The following is a 20,681-nucleotide window of genomic DNA, read 5'->3' as shown; positions in this document are numbered from 1 at the left end:
AGACTAACTACAGGAAATGAGGCGACAGAGTCCATTGGGCACGAGTAATATGGCATTTCCGGTACACATAACCTGTTTTCCTGGCAGTAGTTTCGCCCTGGTTGATTGGTGACCGCCGAATTGTTTGTGTTCAGCCAGCCGATGGGGGAACTCGCCGGCCTTCCCGCCGAAATGCCTCGGTTCTTACTCGATGCAGACACTAATAATGTACATGAAGGAGGAGAAGCATAGACTTGCCTTCAACCTCCGGTCGACAGTGCAATTCGCTACTCAATGTGATAGAATATGGTGAAATTAAATAAGAAGAAAAATGAGAAAGGGTGTCACCGCTTCTGCTGCTAATAGATCACCGTATCTTCTTGGTCCTCCTCCACTTCACCGCCATCATCATCGTGTCGATGGATATCCGAGCGGTCATGGTCCATACTAGTAGATACATTGCTGTCATTAGCAGGTGTGGTCTCGGCTTTGGCTTCTTCGGAGCCTCCATCGGCTGTTGTCTCAGCTCCCATAGTCACCGAAGACGCTTGAGCGACACTCTTATTCTCCATGGCGTCCGTTTCAGACACCGAGGCTGGTTCTTGGGTCTCTTCAAGCTCAGTCTCCTGCATCTTCTCCTCCTGCTGCTCGGGGTTCTTCTCCTCGTGGGACGAATAGCGTGCTTCGAACTCCGCCACTTCTCTTGCGACAGTAGCTTCCGCCTCCTTAATTTGGTCCTGTATTATATCCTCATCCTCCGCCCTTAGCTGCCACGGCTTGTAGTACTGCAGAAAGAATAGTCAGAACCACCCAAACTCAAGCCCCGACGCCACAAAACCGTAAGGTTGGGAAACATACTAATACCGGCTCCGTCCTCGTCTTAAGGAAATGAGCCATCGCAATCATATTCGAGTGGCGCGTGCGCATCTGAGACATCCATCCATCAGCGCCTGCACGACATAAACCGAGCAGCAAACCAGAAACCCAGCAAATCATCATCTTCATCATCCCCCGGAAACACGGAATTTCCAAACTCACCGATTCCTCCTCGTAGAACCTCTGCTCCTTCTTCCGAATCACCGCCCGTTCCTCCCGCCTCTTCTTCTTCAGCTCCCCATACTCCTTATCCTGCAACTTCAACTTATCCTGTTGTCGTCGCTCAATATCCGCACGTCGCTTTTGGGCCGCCGAGGTCGAGCTCTGCGAAAGTGTCCCCAGCAGAGCACCGAATAGTCGTTGGCCGCGTTTGCGCTCCTCATCCCGTCCTGCGCCACGCCGCGGTTTCCGTTCTGTTACATCCGGTGAGGCCTGTTTGCGATCCGAAATAGACTGGGTATCATCGTGATGGTCCGTTTGTGAGCTAAGACGACGGCGTTTGTTCTCCGAATCAGGATCCGTGATTGACGACTGCCGCCGCTTTAGCCCTGCTTCTGGGGACGGGATTGTAGTAGTGTCCTGGTCGGGGAGGGCGACGGCCGACGCGAGAGTTCTGTATATCCATGCAAATGGCCCATGTTAGCAGGGATGTTTCTCGTTAAGAAAAGTAGTCAGGGTAGGCAGCGAAATATTATATACCCTTCAGTCATATCTGGCAGGGAGGAGAAGCCGTGAGAGGTGAGGAAAGAAGCAAAAGAGAATCAATCAATCAGATGAAAACAAAAATGCTTTTGTAGGATTAGAAGAACAGACACTTGGTATCGAACAACTCGAATCAAAACATTCCGCGAAAACAGCCAGACAGAAGTCACCGGGTATTCATTTGCAGCTTTCTCTCAATCAAACCTTCGTTTCGGTATCGCGATATGCCCGGCGCGGCGGGACTCCAACGGCCCATGCACGGACCACCAGACCGCCCCGAAAGAGCGTTTCTTCCAGTTCCAGTTCCATCTCCCTCCCACTCTGCCTCTCTCTTCTGTCTCCCCGACCCAGACTTCTTCGATTGCCTTCCACTGTCTCGCTGCTGACATATCATATTATATTAATTACGAAGCGGTAACTGCTGGTAATAACTGCAGCTTTCTTCGACAGCGGATCTGATATTTGTCTCGTTATTTCCTCATTCTTCACGACTCGTCACGTCTCTCCTACCTTCACAAAAGAGCTACTAATCTCATAATCCCACCATGTCTCGCCATCACCCCGATCTCGTCATGTGCCGCAAGCAGCCCGGTATCTCTATCGGCCGCTTGTGCGATAAGTGTGACGGCAAATGTCCCGTGTGCGACTCCTACGTGCGTCCCACGACCCTGGTCCGCATTTGCGACGAGTGCTCCTTCGGAAACTACCAGAACAAGTGCATCGTATGTGGTGGAGAGGGAATCAGTGATGCCTTCTATTGCTTTGAGTGCACGCGACTCGAAAAGGATCGAGACGGTTGCCCGAAGATTATAAACTTGGGAAGTTCGAGGACGGATTTATTCTACCAAAAGAAAAGTTTTCGAAATCATTGATGCGGGCTGGGTGTTGTTTTTCCTTATTCGCCACGCGTCTGGGCTCTTGGGCAAGAACGTCTGCTCTCTGCATCGTATGCTCCTGGTCTTAGGGAGCTCTGCAGACTTATTGGGGTGGCTTGGGCGAATATAAACGGTTGTTGAGAGTGAGACAGCTACAGCTACAGAAGAGAGAGGAGATTGGTACCGGCGGTGTTTCGGTCACAGGTGCCCGGGGCTATATACTATCGCGGATCATAGAGCGGGATATACAAGAAATTACGAGTCATCTACCCACGCACGGAGATTTACCGACCCGGACGTCTCGGTCTCGCAAATCCCCGGCTCGGTCCGTTATCCTGTGGGGGGTGGACTTCTTCATGCAACCTTTCGCCCGTGATCTCATCGGGCGAGGATGCCTCGATCTGCGTGCTGTGTTAGGGAGTCTCTTCAATCAATTGAGCGTTTGAACTCAGCTCTTACCTTCTTTGAAATCTTCAGGCCCTGATCGCCAGCCATAGTGATTGCATGCATCCGGGAGCTGGCATACAGCATACGCTCCTTGATCGAGGAACCCGAGGGGCAGGTATAGATGAAGATCACCACGTCAGAGTCGGGGTAGTGGTAAAGAGTGTACCGGGGAGAAGATGAAGAGATGTGTGACTGGACGGAGTTTGCTTCCACTCCGGACTCAACGGCAGCAACCTTGATCGCCTCCGTGGGGACATCAATGGCCTGTATTTAGACAAAGCGAAGTTAGAATTCCAAATGAAAGACACTTAACCCAGATGCATTGATCGCAGGATCATGAAGACACGTACCAGCTGAACCAGGCCACCCTGCTGTAACCCTTCGAGGGCCTGCTTAACCTCGTCATCCACGTGCATCTTGACGGATGCACCACCGAATGGGTTTCCCCTTTTGAACGTGCCACCAATACCAATATCTCTGCTCGGAGTGCCGCTGCGAGCCTCCTCTTCGGCTCTTCGCACAGCCTCCAACTCCCGCTCCTTCTCGCCCATCAGATCCTCCCGTCGGAAACCGCCCGCGGTGCCCTTCTTCTCTGCATCCCGCTCCTTCCATGCCTCCTCGCCAATGACCTCATCTTCATCCGTAGCGAAGATGGTCGAAGCGAACTTCTCCGTTCCCAGTTCCCTAGCCAAGGTGGCGCGGGTTGCGGCGAAGAGAGTCTTAGCGCGCACGCCAGCATTGGAAGGAATGTAGGTCAAAGCCACGAGGGAGGATGAACCACCCTCAGGGCGACGAATGAGGAGGTAAAGAGGAGTCTTGGGTTCAAGGACGGATGAGAGCTGAGAAAGAGACGGGTAGAAGGCGTTCGGAGAGGCGAAAGGAACCGGGGAAAGGGGCGACAGGCTTTCCGACTTGATTGTTACGGGAAGGCAGAAGATGGATTCATCGGAGACGAAGTTCCTGAAGGCTTCGTGAAGCTCATCAGAGACTATTATGTATAGTTAGCAAAGAATGCTGGAGTTGAGCGTAACTTGGATTTGTAAGGTGGCATGTCCGAGGGGATCGGTTGCGGGATGTCGTAATCGTCAGGAACAAGGGGAAGACGAGGGGAACGAGAAATGTAGATATGTACCTGAGATTCCGGACTGCATCGTGAATAAAGGTCCAGCTGTAGCTCCTGGCCGTTTCGGATTATGCAACTTCTCGGCCGGTCTACTTGCTGCAGTCGAGGGGTTTATCTGGAAGGTTGTTTCGGGGAGACAGACGGAGGGGAAGGGCAGAAGCGGTGTGTCTTGCTTCTAGCGGGGCTCAGTTTGCTGTAGTTTGCTGCCCCCGGGCGATCGGCCCCCTTCTTATCTACGTGGGAAGTTTTGTATCTACTTCTACTCTATACTACGCCCTCGGAATTCACTGAATTTCTCTGAATGGTTTATTTGACTCTATCCAAGAACGGAGGTATGCTAACATAGGAAATGAACAAGGAAAAAGGATATAATATATACAATCCACTCCACGTGGATCTCGCCTGGCGGCTCTCCAATACCCCCAAACATATAAACAGGAGAATACTGATAACTCAGCGATCGAAAACGCCACCATGCTCATGGTATCAAATGCTTTCGAGAACATACAGTGGCCATCCCTTCAATGGGAGCCACTTACTCTTCATAGTTTCCACCAACGAAAGCCCACCCGGAGGTCTCCAGCTTGCCCTTCAGGAACTCATACACGGTGAAAGTGACGGCCTGACCAGGTGCCACTCTCATCACACGGGGCGTGATACCCTTGTAGAAGGCGCGAGCACCCTCTTGCTTGAACATGTCCTTCGCGATGACCATGATACGTGATACGGCTGACTGACCGGGCTCAGCGCGGGTCTTCTGCAGTCTCGTCTTGATCGTGTCGATCGGGGCGTTGGAGAAAGGTCCGACAGCACCGGAGATCAGACCGATGAATGTTGTCTGGTAGGAAGGAAGCTGGGTGTTGCTGTACTCGGGCTGAACTCTCTGGAGGAAAGCCTTCAATTCAGTGTAGGCTGTGAAGTTGGCCGCTTGGTTGGTTCCTTGACGAAGGGCAGTCAGGGAGACACCGCGGTACAGGGTGCTGAATCCCTCTTCCTTGATCACGGTGAAAAGCGCATGTGGTGCGCTGCGGTACTTGGGGGCATCGAGAGGGTCCGCCAAACTGTGATGTTGTGCTTGCAAACGAATCTTGACAACCTCCATAGGATTGACCACTGCCACGGCTTCGGTCACACCAGCAGCAAGACCAGCTAAATAGAAGGAGCCCTGTTAGCCTCCATGCCTCACTGGGAAAGGGCTATGGATCGCGACTTACCCAGGAAAGTGGCTTTGCTGGTCACGGCACCGGTCTCCTTATCAGCAAGCATTTGCTTGTATGATTCGTAGGAGGTGAACCGAATTGCCATCTTAGGGATGATACCACCAAGGACGGCACCCAGACCCTTGTACAGACCCATGGCAGTCTCCTTCTTCACGATCTCAACACCGGTGGCAACGAACCCACGGGGTTTTACCTATAAATCCGTTAACTGTGGCTCAATGCTTCACACATGGTGTTCACTTACACCCGGTGCGCGGGCCCGGCGGGAGAGCTGCATCCGAACTTTGATGGTGTCTGGCATATACTGTCAGTGGAGTTCTCACCCAAGACAGTCAATTGACTTATTCTAGCACATACCGAGAGGGTGACACACGAGCGCTTCCATCATACCGGCACCACCACCAGCTGAATCGCAAGTTAGTACAGTACTCAGTCAATGCGCCGGGAGGGTTTGCTTACCGATGAGGTTCACAGCCGGGGAGGCTGGCTTCTTGCCATTGCGGCCCTGTACAGTTTTTGCGGACATTGTGCACAATTGATATTTTTTGCAGAGATGCTGTTGTCTCCGTCAATTGGTAACAAGCTCTTCTGCAAGAGCTATAGCCGGCAACGCAGTGGATTGAGCTTCTAGTCGATCGCTTGCAGCGAAAGTGCTTTGACAAAAGGGGGAAAAAGAGGAGAGAAAGATCAAGAGTGAATCGCCAGCGATCCGGAGTCCAGGGATCTTTATTATTTTTTTAATTAAAAGAAAGGACGGGGACGATCTCGGAGGTTCACAGGAAGGCCCAAAAATACGGGGAGATACGGAAGTATAACTACGTCCCTCGGCTCTACCCACCCAGGGTATTTAAATCGGCGAGTGAGGGAGTCACTTGATTAGCGGCTTAGCTGGAAGATCCCAAACATTCGCAAGGCCGTTCTCGGCAATGAGGATCTCAGACGGGCTCGGCTCCAGTGGCGGCTTTTGCTGTCGCTTTGGATTGATTTTAGCCCAGGCGTACCGGGCGTGGAGGGAGCTATGACGGGGAAGCGGAGGAAGCTTCTCTGGACGAGCGGAAGCAATGCCGCCGTCTTCGCACAGTAGACCAACAACCGAACGCCTCGAGTATTAACTTAGGACAGGGTCAACGGAAGGAAAAGAAACTAGTCAAGTGATTGGATTCTGGACTCTCCACGATTTACAAACTCCCTTAACGTGGGGGACATCCCATCACTTATACCCTTACGGCTGCCATCTCCCCGGTGGTGGTTAAGCTGCTCGTGTCTACTGAACTTATTCTACCTCACCCCGAGGCATCGGGAGCTGCACAAAGTCATTCCGAATAACGGCGCGCAGATTGGCACTTCCAGTCCTTGTGGCCCAAAGGTGGCGTGGCCAAAAGTGAACTCAGAGTGCCAATGGTAAGCCGGAACCAAAGATCATGGTTCCCAAATGTCAGGTAAGACCGGACTCTTCACATGCTGGAGAGTTCCTTAATGGCTTGGTTTCCAGCATATCGTCGTCATCTGCCAGTCGTAAGCAGCAGTAGCTACCTACTCACCTACATAGAAAGCCTTAGCTTGTGACATGGCCTTCTTTACCCCCGAGACAAGACCGTGACCCTAAAGTGTGGGGGATAGGAAGTTGGTGCACCAGTCCTATAATTTCCACGGGTAATTCCGGGCCAAGCCTGGGGTCGTTCTTCAGCCGAGGTCCTTTCTCCGTCCGCCGGTGCCGACAATTGTGAATAGCAAGGAAATGTTCATCCTGTGTGGGATGGATAATAATTACAGTCTGAATATGATAAAAGGAAAAACAAAAGATAGAACTATGCCTCTAATTTTGTGACCCCCTGGGATTTTCCCCTTTCCAGCTAGTATATTACCACTTTGTTGCTTCCTTTTTTTGCAAGTCACGGGGTATGCATGTTCCCCTCTCCTGAAGGTTTACCCCACGGTTCATGATTTACCCACGCCCATCGGAGGTCATTCTTCCGAACATACATAATAAGATTATTAAGAGAAAATACCCTATGAAAAGCAGAACATAAGTCTTGAACTGCGAGGAGATATGTATTCCTGACATGACATGTCCCAAAACAGACGAAAATAAATGATCAGAAATGTAAAAAACTGATAAAGAAAAAGAGGGGATAAACCGATAAGGTAAAATACTAAAAACAAGGGAAAGCGATCGATCCCCCAGATCTTCACATGTCAAAGTATAACTGGACGGTTTAGTCAGTAGATTGTTACTTTTAGTTAACTAGCTAGCATATGATCTCTGCTGTTTTGATTATTCATCGCTCTATTTACTCTGGTGCAGAGGGTCTTCCTGTATAGTGTTTCTGTATAGTCCCTCTTATGTCTTGTCTTGTTATTCCAGCCATGCCTGTTGATGGTGGTGTGGGTTTGTCCATCGGAGAGATCTGTACGTGCAGTATCGGAGTAGAAAGGGCTTGGTCACATAGTGTGACACTTCATGTAGTATATACCACCTGTACGAGAGACATGGAATCCAATCTTCTCCGATTTGAGTCTTGGATTTGTGACTATGTAGGAGTGCAGGACATAATATGCAGCCTTATCTGGATAGAGCCTGAGGTATAAGTTGATATTCTGGCGCGGATACACCCCAATAGCAACTATACTAGACTCATCATAAATATATATAAATATTTTCTATAGATCATGGTGTAGACGAATAGTAGTGTGACCGACAACTGTGGAAACCCATGCCAAGGATGAACCGATATCCTTAATCCCAATAAGCCTATGGAAAACCCCACTATGATTCGAGGGCTCTTCAGGATGTATCGATCTCGCTAGTCTGGATGTTGTGATTCCTCATTATCGCTAGTAATTGTATAAATACTGAAGAAATATTTTCATTTCTTTCTAATTTATTTTGTATTTTAACGCTGCACCACACTATTGATAGTTGTGGTCCCAACCCCGGATCGCGTCAAGCAACCGATGAAATGGACAATCGTTCAGCCTATCAGTTTATCAGCCCCCCAGCTCGGACATGATCCGAGTCTTCTTTTTTTTACTCTTCTTTTTCAACATTCCACCACGCGACAATGTTGGTATGTGGAATTTCTTGATTAGGTTTATTCTTTTGGAGATTTGGGATCGCTTTTTCTAACTTTGAAGCCAAGATATGAAAATTTCTTATTCCCGACATACATGCCGTATGAGCTGAGCAGCAGCAGCAGCAGCAGCAATGTCCATATCCAACCATGACCCCACACCCACCAGGGGCATAACACGAACTCTCAAGACCATCGCCCTCTTTATCCTCCACCAATGGCTCCTCATCGGCATCGGAGTCGCCTGCGTCTTGGCCTACTATTTCCCCAACGTCGCCAAGAGCGGCGGCATCATCCGCTCCGAGTATAGCATTCTCTATGGCGCAATGGCCCTCATTTTCCTGATCTCCGGCCTCAGCGTGCCTCGAGAAAAGCTTATTATCCACCTCCTTAACTGGCGACTGCATGTTCTTGTTCAGGGTCTATCGTTCCTCGTTATCCCGGCTTTCATCCTCGCTATCGTGCATATTATCTTGGCTGGTGACCCGGACGAACATATCGATCGCGCTCTGTTGGCCGGGTATATCTTCCTGGCTTGCATTCCTACCACTATTGCTTCGAATGTTGTCATGACTCGCTCAGCGGGCGGTGATGATGCCGCTGCGCTGGTGGAGGTCATTATTGCGAATTTCCTCGGTCCGTTTATCACCGCTGGGTGGACGGTGACTTTGCTGCCGAAGTCGAAGGAGTTTGATGTCTGGAGAACCGGGGATGGGGATCTCTCGGACATGTATCGCGACGTTTTCAAGCAGTTGGGTCTGGCGGTCTTGTTGCCGTTGGTGGTGGGTCAGTTGATACGTTGGGTTTGGCCGGATATTGTGGGCAAGGTGTTGGCCAAGTATCGCATTGCGAAGATTAGCACCGCGTGCTTGATTCTGTTGGTCTGGTAAGTTCATTGATTTGACACGCCTAATTTTCGAGATAGTAGTGGTTGGCTAACTGGTGATGTGTAGGTCTACCTTCTCTTCTTGTTTCGCAACAGGTGCGCTCCAGACACTTTCCGCTTCGAGTATTGTCTTCGTGGTTTTGTTCAACATTGCGCTGTATATGTTCCTTACGGCTGTTTGCTTTTATTGTTCTCGCCCGCCGAGGATCATCTCTGGTGTGTCGTTCACGGTGAAAGGGAAGACATTCTTTCCCTTCCAGCAGATGAATCCTCAGGAGACTATTGCTGTGTGCTTCTGTGGTCCGGCGAAGAGTACTGCGCTGGGGATTCCGCTGCTCTATGCCATGTGGGGCCCGTTGAGTCTGTATATCAAGTCGAAGACGTCTGTGCCTGTGCTGCTATATACCACGGAGCAGATTTGTGTGGCGCATTTCTTTGTGCATATGTTCAAGTGGTGGCATCGGCGGGTTGAAAGGAAGAGTGCTAGTGTGAGTGATGTGGAGTGTGATGGAGAGGGAAACGCAAATGAGAATGGGGAGAAAATGGACTGTCCAGTGTCTGAAGCTGCGTGCAGGACGGATCTGGAAAATAAGAGCAAAGGGGCAGGTGTGACTTTGTCCCAGGAAGGTAATAAATAATCGTAATAAAGCATAGACAAGCAATCAGCACATAGAGTTTACATAGAAATGGAATCGTATATAACATAAAGGCAACCCGCGTGCCCCAATCACGCAGTCGAGCAAGGGAAATGACAAGTCCCTGGCGTTTGATATCTAGATAGGGGTATAGACAATGGAAAAGAGTGCGGAATTTATAGCTCATCAAATGTAGCTCACTTTCACTCCCATCCCGACAGTACCCTTGATTTTCTGCCAACCGGAGCCTGTTATCCTCCGGATGCGCTCCCGCACGTCTTGTCGGCTTAATGCAGCTATGATGCCGAGCATGAACAAAAGCGTCCGCGCGAATGACAAAGGGTTGCCTGCGATGCTCTTGCTGACGTATTTCAGGATATTGCGCACCACGTTGATCAGTGCGCGTGATTGCTTGGCCCGCGCCTCGGGCTTCTCGATCTTCTTGATATTCTTCGAACCAGGTGGTGAGAAGGCCGTCCGACCCGCGGAGGTACCTGGTTTGCTGGATTGCTTCTCTGTAAACCTCCCTTTGCCCTTAATGCTGCCATTGGGATAGGTCTTCTCAATCCCGTAATCCACCTCACTACCGCTGCGTCCATGTCCTTTCTGCGCACGTTCAGCAGCCTCAGCTTCCTCTACCCTGCGGCGTTCTTCCTCTCGCGCTTGTATCTCTAGCTCAGCATCCTTCTCCCGTTGGAGGGCAGCGGCGCGCAGCTCCCCTTGCTGTTTCTCTTCTTTCAGGCCTTCTAGCGTCTGCAGAAATAGCTCCTTCCGGTCCTCATCGAGAACTTCACTCAAGTTGATGAATTCCTGCGCATACTCCCACTCTTCGTTTGCGGGAAGAACATGTAGGGTGAACAGCTCGATTATCTTCACCCTAGCAGCCAGGTCTTTCGGGGTATCCGTACCACCATTTGCCCGCGGTGTAGATGAGCCACTAGTCAGATGGTCTGATATATCCAGATTGGGTTGTCCGTAAGACGATAGGTATGTTTCGAGGCGTTGTTGATTGAGCTTTTGTGAAGGCGAGTGTTTCAACAGGAGAGTTGCTCTGCGGTAAGTGACTATTGTCAGTAATGGAAAGTAGTTGAAAATCCGACATGATGACTGACAGGTTATGTACGACTTCTGCATCCACTGATCCCTCTAAGCCTCTATACCCCGTCCGTACAACGGTCTCCCAGATCTCACCATCGCGAACAGTGGTCGAGATGGCCTTCCATTCTTTCTGCCCAAACAACTTCTTGCCTTCTTCAGGCCCCAACTCAATGATTTGGCTCAGGAGTGTAATGTACAGATTCCACACTTTAATCCGCCAGGTCGGCTGGGCTGAAGCAACGGGCGCGACGGAATCATCGCCATTGACGAACTGCTCGTCGGCTCCCCTGACTACTGTAATCGCAGGCTCAAGGGCTGAAAGTGCTTCTTGTAACCGTAGTGTCAAGAAGAGGCTTGATGCCTTTTTGTATGTTTTCGAGCAAAGCTTGGAGGGAGACAATGAGGATGTGGACGAGGAGAGGAGTTGCGAATGGGACGCCGACATGTAGGAACCATCGTCGGCCATTGTTCACCGCCAGCGGAAAATGCGACGGATCGGAAAGAGGAGTCAAAGAAGGGAAATCGAATGGAACGTGCGCGGCTATCAGTAAAAGCAGAAACTGCACGAGGGATAAATGGATGCGATCGAATTGGAGCTCTGGGTGGTTGGGACGGTAGAGGGAACAGCGTGACACTAAGTTGGGCTAAGAACAATGCTTGGACTGGAGGAGTTTCAGCATCACCTCGGCTCATGCGTTTCGCTGGCCGAGAGTCTGGGGTCTGATGTCACGGGACGCCGCTGTCGGAAACTCCCCAAAATAGACTCTCCACGCCTGAGGCCCCCAGGCACAGCTCCAGTCGCGGGAATCCAGTGACAATCTTCCCCTCTCCATCATTCATCCATTCATGAATCTTGCTGGAATTCGTTGCGTGTGTCTCGGCTGTTTCTTCCCTGGTATTGCAGTGCAACTGGGTCTAGAATCTTCCGATTCTTATGACAAGCTTCTGACTGGGGATCTCACAGTATTCTTTGTTTAGGCTGATCCACTATCTACTACTCCGTCCCGATTCACCTATTCATTAACACAATAGCCAGATACGGTTCCCTTGTATCTGCCTTACTTACACTCTACAAATTTTTATATATACTGACTCTTCTTTGCACGGTGCTACTGCATCGTTGAACTGCCGAAAACCATGGATATATCCGCCCAAACATTCTTCTACCACCTGCCCAGAGTATTGGATGACCTGGCATCCTGTTGTTTCGTATCTATAGACTTTGAATTCTCTGGCATCGCCAAAGGCCTCGGACCTTCTCCCAAGAGCAGAAGCACCTTGCAAGAGCGATATGAAGAAGTCAAAAATTCTGCTGATCAATACCAAATACTACAAGTTGGCTTGACTATCTGCCATGAGGATCCGGAGACAGGTTAGACACACATGTCCACCACTCCAGGTTGATGTGTTAATAGCGCAATTACAGCAACGTACACCTTGAAGCCATACAATCTATACTTGAGCCCAATCATCGACCGAAAGCTGGATCTAGACCGAAATTGTTCCTTCCAAAGCAGTGGTATGCTCGTTTCAAAGCTGCCCGCATCCCGTTAACCTAATACGATCTACTTAGCCGTCGAGTTCCTCCTGGAAAACAAGTTTAGCATGGAGGATCTGTACAAGAATGGCGTCACCTACTTGTCGAGAGATGAGGAAAGTCAAATAATGGCCAGAGTCATGCAGAGGAACGAACGCACGACAGCACGCAGCTCCCTGGATGTCGCGGACCATGAGCATGAGTCTATAGCCTTTCTAAAGGATGCTCGCCGTCTTGTAGATGATTGGCTGGCGCTTGGTAAAGTAATAGATTCGGTCACATTTAGTACTGCTTCTCTGACGGTGATAGCAGGCCCGGGAGAATCACCTTAATATCCCGCCACCTCGGCCTATTAATGGACCTGCTCCACCCAATCATCCCAAATCTATGCCGACAGACCTCAATAGGTTTCAAAAGCGGCTTGTTCATCAGCTCATCGAAGTGGAGTATCCGAATTTGGTGACGGTCAGTAGGCCGGGATTTATACAGATAATCGACTACGACGAACAGCGCGAGAAGGCCGTTCGCGATCAGAGGGTGAAATGGGTACAAGAACGGATCTGGAAACAGACTGGATTCAGATGGATCGCGGAGGCGCTAGCTGGGGGCGATCTGACCAACCTCGAGCCTTTCTGCTTCATTAATTTGATGTCGTCTTCGAAGGAGAACCCCCAAAGTTCCCTTCAGGACTTCTCGCGGAGGGTGAAGCAGCGTTTGCAGAAGAATAGACCTATTCTGGTGGGCCACAACCTCTTCACGGACCTGATTTACTTTTGTCGGTGCTTCTTTGGGCCTCTCCCCGACCGTGTGGAGGATTTCCAAGCCATGGCTCACAAGATGTTCCCGGTGTTGATGGATACGAAGTATATGGCCACACACAACTGTGGCTCCATTAATCCCAGGTCTTCCCTGCAGGAAATAAATGACAGCCTCGCTGCACAGCCAACACCAGCAATAAGTAGGTCAATAACTATGTTGTCGTTCCTCACTAATGTCGATCAGGTATACACCCTCAATTCACCAAGTACAATATGCGGACGATTGATCACGAAGCCGGCTTTGATAGTTTGCTCACTGCTCAGGTCTTCATAAAACTTTCTGCCCAGCTCCGAGACAGGGGAACTCCTGGAATTCCGCCAACAGTTCCAGAGACGCCTCAACCCAGTGAAAAGTCCAAGGAGCCCACGAAGCAGGTCATCGGCGACTTCGAGGCTACGGTCGTCCTACCTAGAGGCCCCAAGTCCAACAACGTCCGTATTATGTTCGGCTCTATCGAAGTTGAAAAAGTCGTCCAAGACAACGGCGGCAAGGACGCTGGCGAGGTAACCAGAATATCCCTAACACCCCACGTCTCTCCTGAGACACAGAAGAAGGCCGACGAGGGCCGATTGATTCCACGCTTAGGCGCGCAATTCTGGGACGTTTATGGAAACAAACTGCGCGTCTTTGGTACGAATGAGAGGGTATGCCACATTGGCTAGGCCCTCTTGAAAGCCAGCCACCACACTGCATTATAACTCGCCTAATGAGCGTTGACCACTCATTACACTCCATAATTACGATAAAAGTAGCTCCTAGATACCAGAATACCTAGTTTGCAGAATTAAATAGCAACAGCTACAGTCTCCATAGGCGAAGCCATTTGAAGGAATGTATGCAGCGTCTATCTAACAGTACGCCTTGATTTGAGAAGGTACCGCTAGCGAAAAATGGCCGCAAAAACCGCTCTGAGCACCGGAAAATGATCGACTGGTCGTGGTTACTCAACGCAGTGATGATAAGGAAAGGTGCCGTAGAGAAGAAAAGAACAGAAATGGGCCGCACTGCAGAACTTTTAAACCAAGCGGAATAATGGGTCACATGACATGCTAACCCAGTCGGGCCTAGCTCCGTCCCGACGCTCCCTCGCAGGTGACCGCCAACTTTTCTCGCTATATCGTCGGCCTCCGGAACTGTTGACAAGCACCCCAGCATATAAGCAACACATTTGGAGATGTCGTCAGGGTCCAATGGTGCTAGGCGCGTAGCGTCGCTTTTGCGTATGTGCTTGTCAACCCAAAATTGAGAACCAATGCGTGTCCGTACTGACTGCTCCAGGGCCTGCGATCTCCGATCCCAGAGTGTGCAGAAGCTGTCAAGAGACGCTTGTCCGCCGCAGTTACGCCACGGCCTCAACACAGGCTTCCACAGAATCTTCCTCCACCGCCGCATCAGCCTTCCCCGTCGTGAAGCCCACCCATACCATCAAGGCCGGCGTGGTCCTCTCCCGCCCCCCTCAAATCACCCGCGACCTTACCGACTTCGAAAAGGCGTACTATTTCTACCAGAAGCGATTGAACGAGCGTCTCCAGCTACCTTTCACGAAATACTTCTACTTCAAGCGTGGAACGCCCGCCGACGAGGACTGGAAGCGCAAGATCCGCGAGCGTCAGACCCCCGCACGCGACATCGGCAAGTACAACCCGTACTCGAAGGAGGCATGGAACGATGAACTCCTCGTTGGAGCCGTCGAGTCGGACCCGGCCCACCAGGTGGAGATGCTTGTGCAAGATGCGGAGTCGACGGTCAATGCCACTTCCCAGGATACTAGCAAGAAGGAAGAGATTCCGAGACCCTTCCCCCGGGTGACGGAGGCGGACCAGAAGAACGATCAGAGAAGCCTCAACCGGGCGCTGCAGAGGACTCTTTATCTCCTTGTGCAGTCCAAGGATGGTTTCTGGACGTTCCCCAGCTCTCCCATCGTGGCTGAAGAGACTCTTCGTCAGGTAAGTTCGCTGACTCTGCTCAGTGCCTCAGCAGTGGCAGCAGCGCTAACGCTATTTGACAACAGGCCGCCGAACGTACCCTTGAGCAAGCCGCCGGTGTCAACATGAACACCTGGATGGTCGGCTACCACCCCGTGGGCCACTACGTCTACAACTTCCGCAACCCGAGCAAGCTGGCAACCGGCCCCGCAGGCGAGAAGGTCTTCTTCATGAAGTCGCGCATTATGGCCGGCCAGGCCGATCTTTCCGGAAACGCTCAGAACCTGACCGACTTCAAGTGGCTGTCGAAGGACGAGATTTCGAAGTTTGTGAAGCCGCAGTACTACGCCAGCGTCAAGAACATGCTGGCCGATCGGTAAGCCGGTGTTTCTGAGGTGTGATGGAGTAGTAGTGTATGGATATGGATAGTTGTCGTTGTGCGGACTTGTTTCTTTCCCCGAGGGGATGTAGCCCTTGGTTGGTAGTACAGCAGGTCTGAGTCTTGCATATATCATCTCGTCGGTCATGTATAACTAGCTTTTATTGTTTTCTTTTCGCTTTCTATTTGCAATGAAGACCTTTCTTGTTCCTAAGACTATCCCGAATCAACCGAACGCCATGCAGATTCCTTCCCAGTTATAGTGATAATAGACATAAGTAGGTATCTAGATGCTTCAACAAAAGGACTGCCAACCGATGATTCTACTTCAAATTGAATTTCTGCCCCGTAATCGCAGGCTGATTCTTCGACGAACTCCCCGTCAACCCCTTCCCACACATCGGACACGCTAGACGGCGTTAGCCAGATCATCCGTCAATCGTAATGTAAAAAGAAAGAAAACGAACCATTCTTCTGATACGCACACCGCTGACAATACTTCCGGCCCTGCTCCGTCTTGGTTTTGCAAACCTCACAGGAGGAAGCATACGCCGCGTAGGGGTTCTTAGCTTTGGAACTGAGGAGTTTGCTCTATACGATATTAGCATCATCACCATTACCATCATTTTTCACAGTACTGGTAATAGTAACAACAATAGTAATGATGAAGAAAAGATGATATACATACCTTCCCAATCCCCGTACTCCCCAATGTACTAGACTTAGCCTTTCCCGCGGCAGAAGCAGCACCAGCACCACTGCTACTACCACCGAGCGTTGTGGCCGGTGAGCCATAGTACATTTCTGTTTTGCGTTTCACGCCGGGAGTGGCGAGCTCCGTTTGTTTGAGTTTCTTTTGGCATTTGGCGCAGACCATTTTATTTTGCCTTGGTCTTTTCTTATTACTTTGGGGGTGGAAAAAGAGAGAAGTGGGTATGAGCAGTTATATGTTGAGATGGTGGAAGGTGGTGAAAGATATGATGGATGGGAGTAGTATGTCGGGATAGGAAGTATTGGATGGATGGATTATGGGTGGAGAGTATTGGAGGGATGATGACGCCAGTTGCTTGGTTGGTAGTGTTAGACTAAACTGCACCCGGGTTTTGCGTGGTGGTGGGGTGTGGGGTGCCGTAGTTGGGTTGGGGGTTATACATATTTACATTGGTAGCTACGGTGGGTGGATGTTGGTTTTGTGGGTTGGTTATTTTAGTTTAAGTATTTTTAGTAAGACTTATCTGCTGTAGGAAGTCATAGAGAAGGTTGCTGTGTAATGTAATTGATTTGGCTGGATAGTATCTACTACTGGTCTCAGCTGGTCAGTACTAATATATACTGTCATATGATATTCGGTAGCAGTGTAGTGTCAGATGTACTAATGGAGATGATCATCAGAGTATATACTCCAATAAGCAACACCGTACTAGTTGTCCATGGTCGAATAGTACAAGGTTCTCTGCAGGGTGTGCTGCAGTCTGGCTTGAATCAGTCACAAAACTCTGTTAAACTGGTGTTATATCCTAACACATCCCGCCGATCCATGCATATATCAGTCCGGAACAATGTGATTCCATGTTGCATCTGGGATTCATTGCAGTCGAATGTATACGGAGTGCTTCCGAAGAATATGCAAAGTTTGCCGAGTGTACAATAGATGCCTATACATCTGAAATGCCTGCTTTGATTTTAGTATAGCTCCAGATGCCCTTGAATATTAGTAACAGATCAAGGGTGAAGAGGAGCAGCAACAAACAGTTGATATGCCTACTTGCTAATAATTTCAGTTTCAAAAATCAGGCGAGTCTAGCCAGAACATCCGAAGTCCGTAATGAAATCCGGCCGGTGTGAAATGCCGTCCGGCTTTGAGTTTCATCGGCTGAACACAGCATGTCAGTAATCACAAGCGCATTGCAAAACCGGTCGATCCGTATAACTGGGTTATGACAGTGGCTTTCCAGAAAAGCTCACCGGGTGTGAAGAATAACTACAGTCAATCCACACTTCAGAGCAGCCATCAAGTGCCGGGCGGAGATCTAGCGCTTTAATCTTCAAGTTGGGCGCCTGCCAACACCGGCCGTCGCCCGAAGAGTGGCAGGTGGATTTATAAAGCTAGTCTTCGGAGAGGGCATAGACAAGAAGCTAACAGCCTCGTCAAGAGGATCACGTCTTTTTTCGCCCAGGCGCCTCAGATCGTGACAAGTCATAGTTCGACGGGTATTTTCCAAGTCACCATGCCTTAGCCCCAATTAAGGCCAATGATGGTGTGCTGACTTCGGAAACCAAGAACACCCTACACCTGCAGGTAAGCATATTAGACCATTTAATTTCTGGCCGCAGTTCTTCAGGCCTCGGGGATGTTCATACATAGTATTGGGATGGTGCACTAGGCGACAGCGATGCAGCCCTCTTGATTCATGACCAATGTTTCGAGGTACGGGCGCGATGGTGTGCACAACCACCCGCAACCCGAAAGGGCCACATGCGTATGCCTCCCGGACGGCAGTAAGCAGGCCAAAATAGAATCACGGCTGACTGGCCATGGAAGACGGGAAGAAGAGAAAGCAAGTAGATAAGATGAGCGGTGGTTGCTGACCATCGTGGCCTCCGAGTGGATGTGGCAACAAATTGCCCGTCTTAAATCCTTCTCGTTCGCACAACCCAACTTTCCCTCCACTTCGGCTTCAGCTCTTCCACGACATCCTCCCCCTCCAATTCTGACAGCCAATCCCCGACTCGCTTGGGCTTTGGAAATTTCGTGCAGATGGGAGCTGGACATTCAGCTGCCCTGAACAAGGCGACCCTCCCTCCCACAACTCAGACTTGCGTGGTCCTCCCCAAAAAGCTGTTTGTCTCCCAAAGCTGCAGGATGACCCGCCACTCCTGAACTGGTCTGCATTGGGACGGCGAGTTCCAGAGCCCAGGCTGGGATAGCAAACCTGCAAAGACGGGAACTCGTCTCTATGCACAAGGCAGGGGAAAGCAAAGAAGAAAAATTAATTAAGGGAAAAGCGAAGGGCAACCAGAGGAGAACGGCACAGAAAAGCAAAGAAAGGAAGGAAGATGCAAGCACGGGTCGCCGTGCTACCCAGGTTCCTGGATACTGTCGAGCAATGATCGCCTGTTCCAGCGCCGTGGTTCGTCTGGTTGGACATCGCTCTTTCTGCCCAGACCATCACCCTGGGGCCAGCTCGCTGGTTCCCTGACCTGACTCTTCTATAAAGCGGTCCTTCGGGTGGCATCGCCACGGGCTGGGTTCTTTAGCTGGGATGTTGTCAGATCACCGCCAGTCGCGTTGGACTGGCTATAAGTCTTTGTTCTGGTACTGTTCGTGCGTGTCTCAGCGCACAGCCAGCTAACTGTACGTCTCCCATCCTCGCCTTATCAACCCCCCTCCGGGCATCTCCTTTTTTTTAAAGGACTCTTTTCAACTGACCCTGACATAGTCTAGCGGTTTTCAATCATTTGTGTTTTTGCTTTTTCCCCCAGACACTACTTGGGCGCCCGGACCAGGCTTGGTTTGCTACTAGTCTAGTTTATTGATTACCGACTCCTTTTCCCTGCCTTCACCTTTCTTTTTCTCAGGGCCCAGAACGGCAGGTTGACGTTGAGCACGTCGTCAAGAGGTCGGGAATCCCTTGCTTCAAGGTGGAATCGGAACTGAATCTTGCCCACACCGCACGCTTCTTTTCTCTTTCATCTCCCTTCCCTCACACCTCAGCGGGCATCGCTCATTACCCTCCCACGAGCTGTCCGCCAAAGTTTTCTAAGTGCAAACCTAAAGTAAGGATAAGAGGGCCCTTGAGTGACTCGCCTACTTAGTGTCATCACGGTAGCACGGAAGTTTCGCGCAACGAACCAGGGGACGTCTCTTAGTGGTTACTCCAGTGGTCGAAGGAATCGAGAGGAGATAAGGAAAATGCCCCCCAGCAGTTCGTCTTTTACGGCGCTGAATCTGCCCTCGACATTTTCGCTACCGCCATGCATGGAATACTTCACCCTCACCGCCGGCCCTAATACGGACCTTTGGCGTAAGCCACCGAACCGGGATACTGCAACGGCTCCTATCGTGTTTACATCCTTGCGGAGCCCATTTGTAGTTGCCGAGGTCACTGTCACGGCCGACTGGGAAATGGAATGGGACCAGGGTGGTTTGGTTATCTTTGCCGGAGCTGCGCCGCAATCATTTTCGCCAGACAGTACTCCACGATCGGGCCGCCCCGGATACCCTCAACCGTTACGACCCTGTAAATGGGTCAAGGCCGGGATGGAGTTCAGTTCGGGCACGATGAACGCATCGTCGGTAAGCGCAACCTCCGACGGTGCGGACTGGTGTCTCTCACCACTGTCGATCCCCGATCGCGGTCCATCGGCTATGCATTCGTTAAGAATCAAATTAGAGCGAGTTGGACATTCGCTCTGGATATGGTACCAGGATCCATCAGCGGTGCCGTATGCAGCGAGCCCGGCGGCCGTGAGCAGCACGTGGAAGAAGCTGCGGGAAGTAACCTGGTTCTTCTACGGGGTAGAAGACAAGTTCGTCCACGTGGGCGTCTATGCCAGTCGCCCGCATAGTCTGCCTCGCACCGGGACGATGTGGGCGATGGCCAATGGTCCGGGGGTGGCCGGATCGGCGGCGGCATCAGCGAACGAAGGATTGGTGGTCGAGTTCGAGGATCTGGAGATATTGTAATTTTTTCCGTCTTATCTCGTCTTAGCAGCATTGATTTGGTTCCAGCTACGACCATTGAACGCTTATGAGTCGATGAGCTTTCTTTCTCTTTGGACTTTTGGGCTGGTTGGGTTCAGGAGCCTGGTGCATTGCGGGAGATAGCGAGCATGGGTTTATGTTATGGTTGGAGCGATTGCTGAGACATGAGCATCTATTGAGTTTGGCTGTTCAACACTTATCGATTTAATGAAGACTTGATACGATCTTTTCTTTCATACTAAGGTATACCCACGAAGCAGATTATGTCGTTACAACTTATAGAACGGGTTTATTTCAAGTATGACTACTCAAGAACTAGGAGACTGCCTCTCCCTGAGAGCTGAGCTAAGGAGATGAAGATCATAAGATCTAGACCCGCCCTTCCTATAGAACATCTAGCATTG

General features: G+C 50.5%; 9 protein-coding genes across 9 annotated transcripts; 4 read left to right on the top strand and 5 right to left on the bottom strand.

Annotated features, from left to right (window-relative positions):
* Positions 1-51: 51 nt before the first annotated feature.
* BO88DRAFT_440584 (pinin family protein) lies at positions 52-1,565 on the bottom strand (the record flags this gene model as incomplete). Its single annotated transcript, XM_025709810.1, has 4 exons — positions 52-764; positions 838-906; positions 1,018-1,468; positions 1,555-1,565. 4 exons carry the CDS (start codon positions 1,563-1,565, stop codon positions 339-341), a joined length of 957 nt encoding a protein of 318 aa, XP_025567076.1. The 3' UTR covers positions 52-338.
* A 305-nt stretch (positions 1,566-1,870) lies between these two features.
* On the top strand, positions 1,871-2,808 carry BO88DRAFT_92022 (PHF5 family protein). The gene has a single exon (XM_025713259.1). The coding sequence runs from the start codon at positions 2,103-2,105 to the stop codon at positions 2,427-2,429; it is 327 nt and encodes a 108-aa protein (XP_025567075.1). The 5' UTR covers positions 1,871-2,102; the 3' UTR covers positions 2,430-2,808.
* On the bottom strand, positions 2,717-4,030 carry BO88DRAFT_421685 (actin monomer binding protein; the record flags this gene model as incomplete). Its single annotated transcript, XM_025708532.1, has 4 exons — positions 2,717-2,833; positions 2,892-3,143; positions 3,230-3,867; positions 4,012-4,030. 4 exons carry the CDS (start codon positions 4,028-4,030, stop codon positions 2,717-2,719), a joined length of 1,026 nt encoding a protein of 341 aa, XP_025567074.1.
* A 507-nt stretch (positions 4,031-4,537) lies between these two features.
* On the bottom strand, positions 4,538-5,748 carry BO88DRAFT_330831 (putative succinate:fumarate antiporter (Acr1); the record flags this gene model as incomplete). Its single annotated transcript, XM_025702649.1, has 5 exons — positions 4,538-5,151; positions 5,217-5,415; positions 5,467-5,516; positions 5,580-5,627; positions 5,682-5,748. The coding sequence occupies 5 exons, from the start codon at positions 5,746-5,748 to the stop codon at positions 4,538-4,540; spliced, it is 978 nt and encodes a 325-aa protein (XP_025567073.1).
* A 2,300-nt stretch (positions 5,749-8,048) lies between these two features.
* On the top strand, positions 8,049-9,867 carry BO88DRAFT_400917 (uncharacterized protein; the record flags this gene model as incomplete). The annotated part of the gene is made up of 3 exons (XM_025705711.1): positions 8,049-8,290; positions 8,363-9,179; positions 9,247-9,867. Coding segments are annotated over exons 2-3 (1,319 nt in total), but the record flags the coding sequence as incomplete, so codon positions are not given.
* Positions 9,620-11,471, bottom strand: pex26. The gene is made up of 2 exons (XM_025713258.1): positions 10,927-11,471; positions 9,620-10,865 (listed from the first exon to the last, which is right to left on the bottom strand). Exons 1-2 carry the CDS (start codon positions 11,376-11,378, stop codon positions 10,001-10,003), a joined length of 1,317 nt encoding a protein of 438 aa, XP_025567071.1. The 5' UTR covers positions 11,379-11,471; the 3' UTR covers positions 9,620-10,000.
* Positions 11,472-11,727: 256 nt separating this feature from the next.
* On the top strand, positions 11,728-15,862 carry BO88DRAFT_440578 (CAF1 family ribonuclease). Its single transcript, XM_025709809.1, has 7 exons — positions 11,728-12,284; positions 12,339-12,431; positions 12,486-12,712; positions 12,762-13,407; positions 13,452-13,898; positions 14,547-15,214; positions 15,280-15,862. Exons 1-7 carry the CDS (start codon positions 12,050-12,052, stop codon positions 15,571-15,573), a joined length of 2,610 nt encoding a protein of 869 aa, XP_025567070.1. The 5' UTR covers positions 11,728-12,049; the 3' UTR covers positions 15,574-15,862.
* BO88DRAFT_400911 (cysteine-rich PDZ-binding protein) lies at positions 15,727-16,591 on the bottom strand. Its single transcript, XM_025705710.1, has 3 exons — positions 16,261-16,591; positions 16,040-16,163; positions 15,727-15,981 (listed from the first exon to the last, which is right to left on the bottom strand). Exons 1-3 carry the CDS (start codon positions 16,447-16,449, stop codon positions 15,896-15,898), a joined length of 399 nt encoding a protein of 132 aa, XP_025567069.1. The 5' UTR covers positions 16,450-16,591; the 3' UTR covers positions 15,727-15,895.
* A 2,598-nt stretch (positions 16,592-19,189) lies between these two features.
* On the top strand, positions 19,190-20,630 carry BO88DRAFT_91882 (uncharacterized protein). The gene has a single exon (XM_025713257.1). It carries the CDS (start codon positions 19,486-19,488, stop codon positions 20,257-20,259), a length of 774 nt encoding a protein of 257 aa, XP_025567068.1. The 5' UTR covers positions 19,190-19,485; the 3' UTR covers positions 20,260-20,630.
* Positions 20,631-20,681: the final 51 nt, after the last annotated feature.

This window comes from Aspergillus vadensis (genome assembly GCF_003184925.1).
Source record: "Aspergillus vadensis CBS 113365 unplaced genomic scaffold BO88scaffold_2, whole genome shotgun sequence".
Classification (NCBI taxonomy): Eukaryota; Fungi; Ascomycota; class Eurotiomycetes; order Eurotiales; family Aspergillaceae; genus Aspergillus; species Aspergillus vadensis.
Note: the sequence above shows the minus strand (reverse complement) of the source record. Positions and strands in the feature narration are given on the sequence as shown.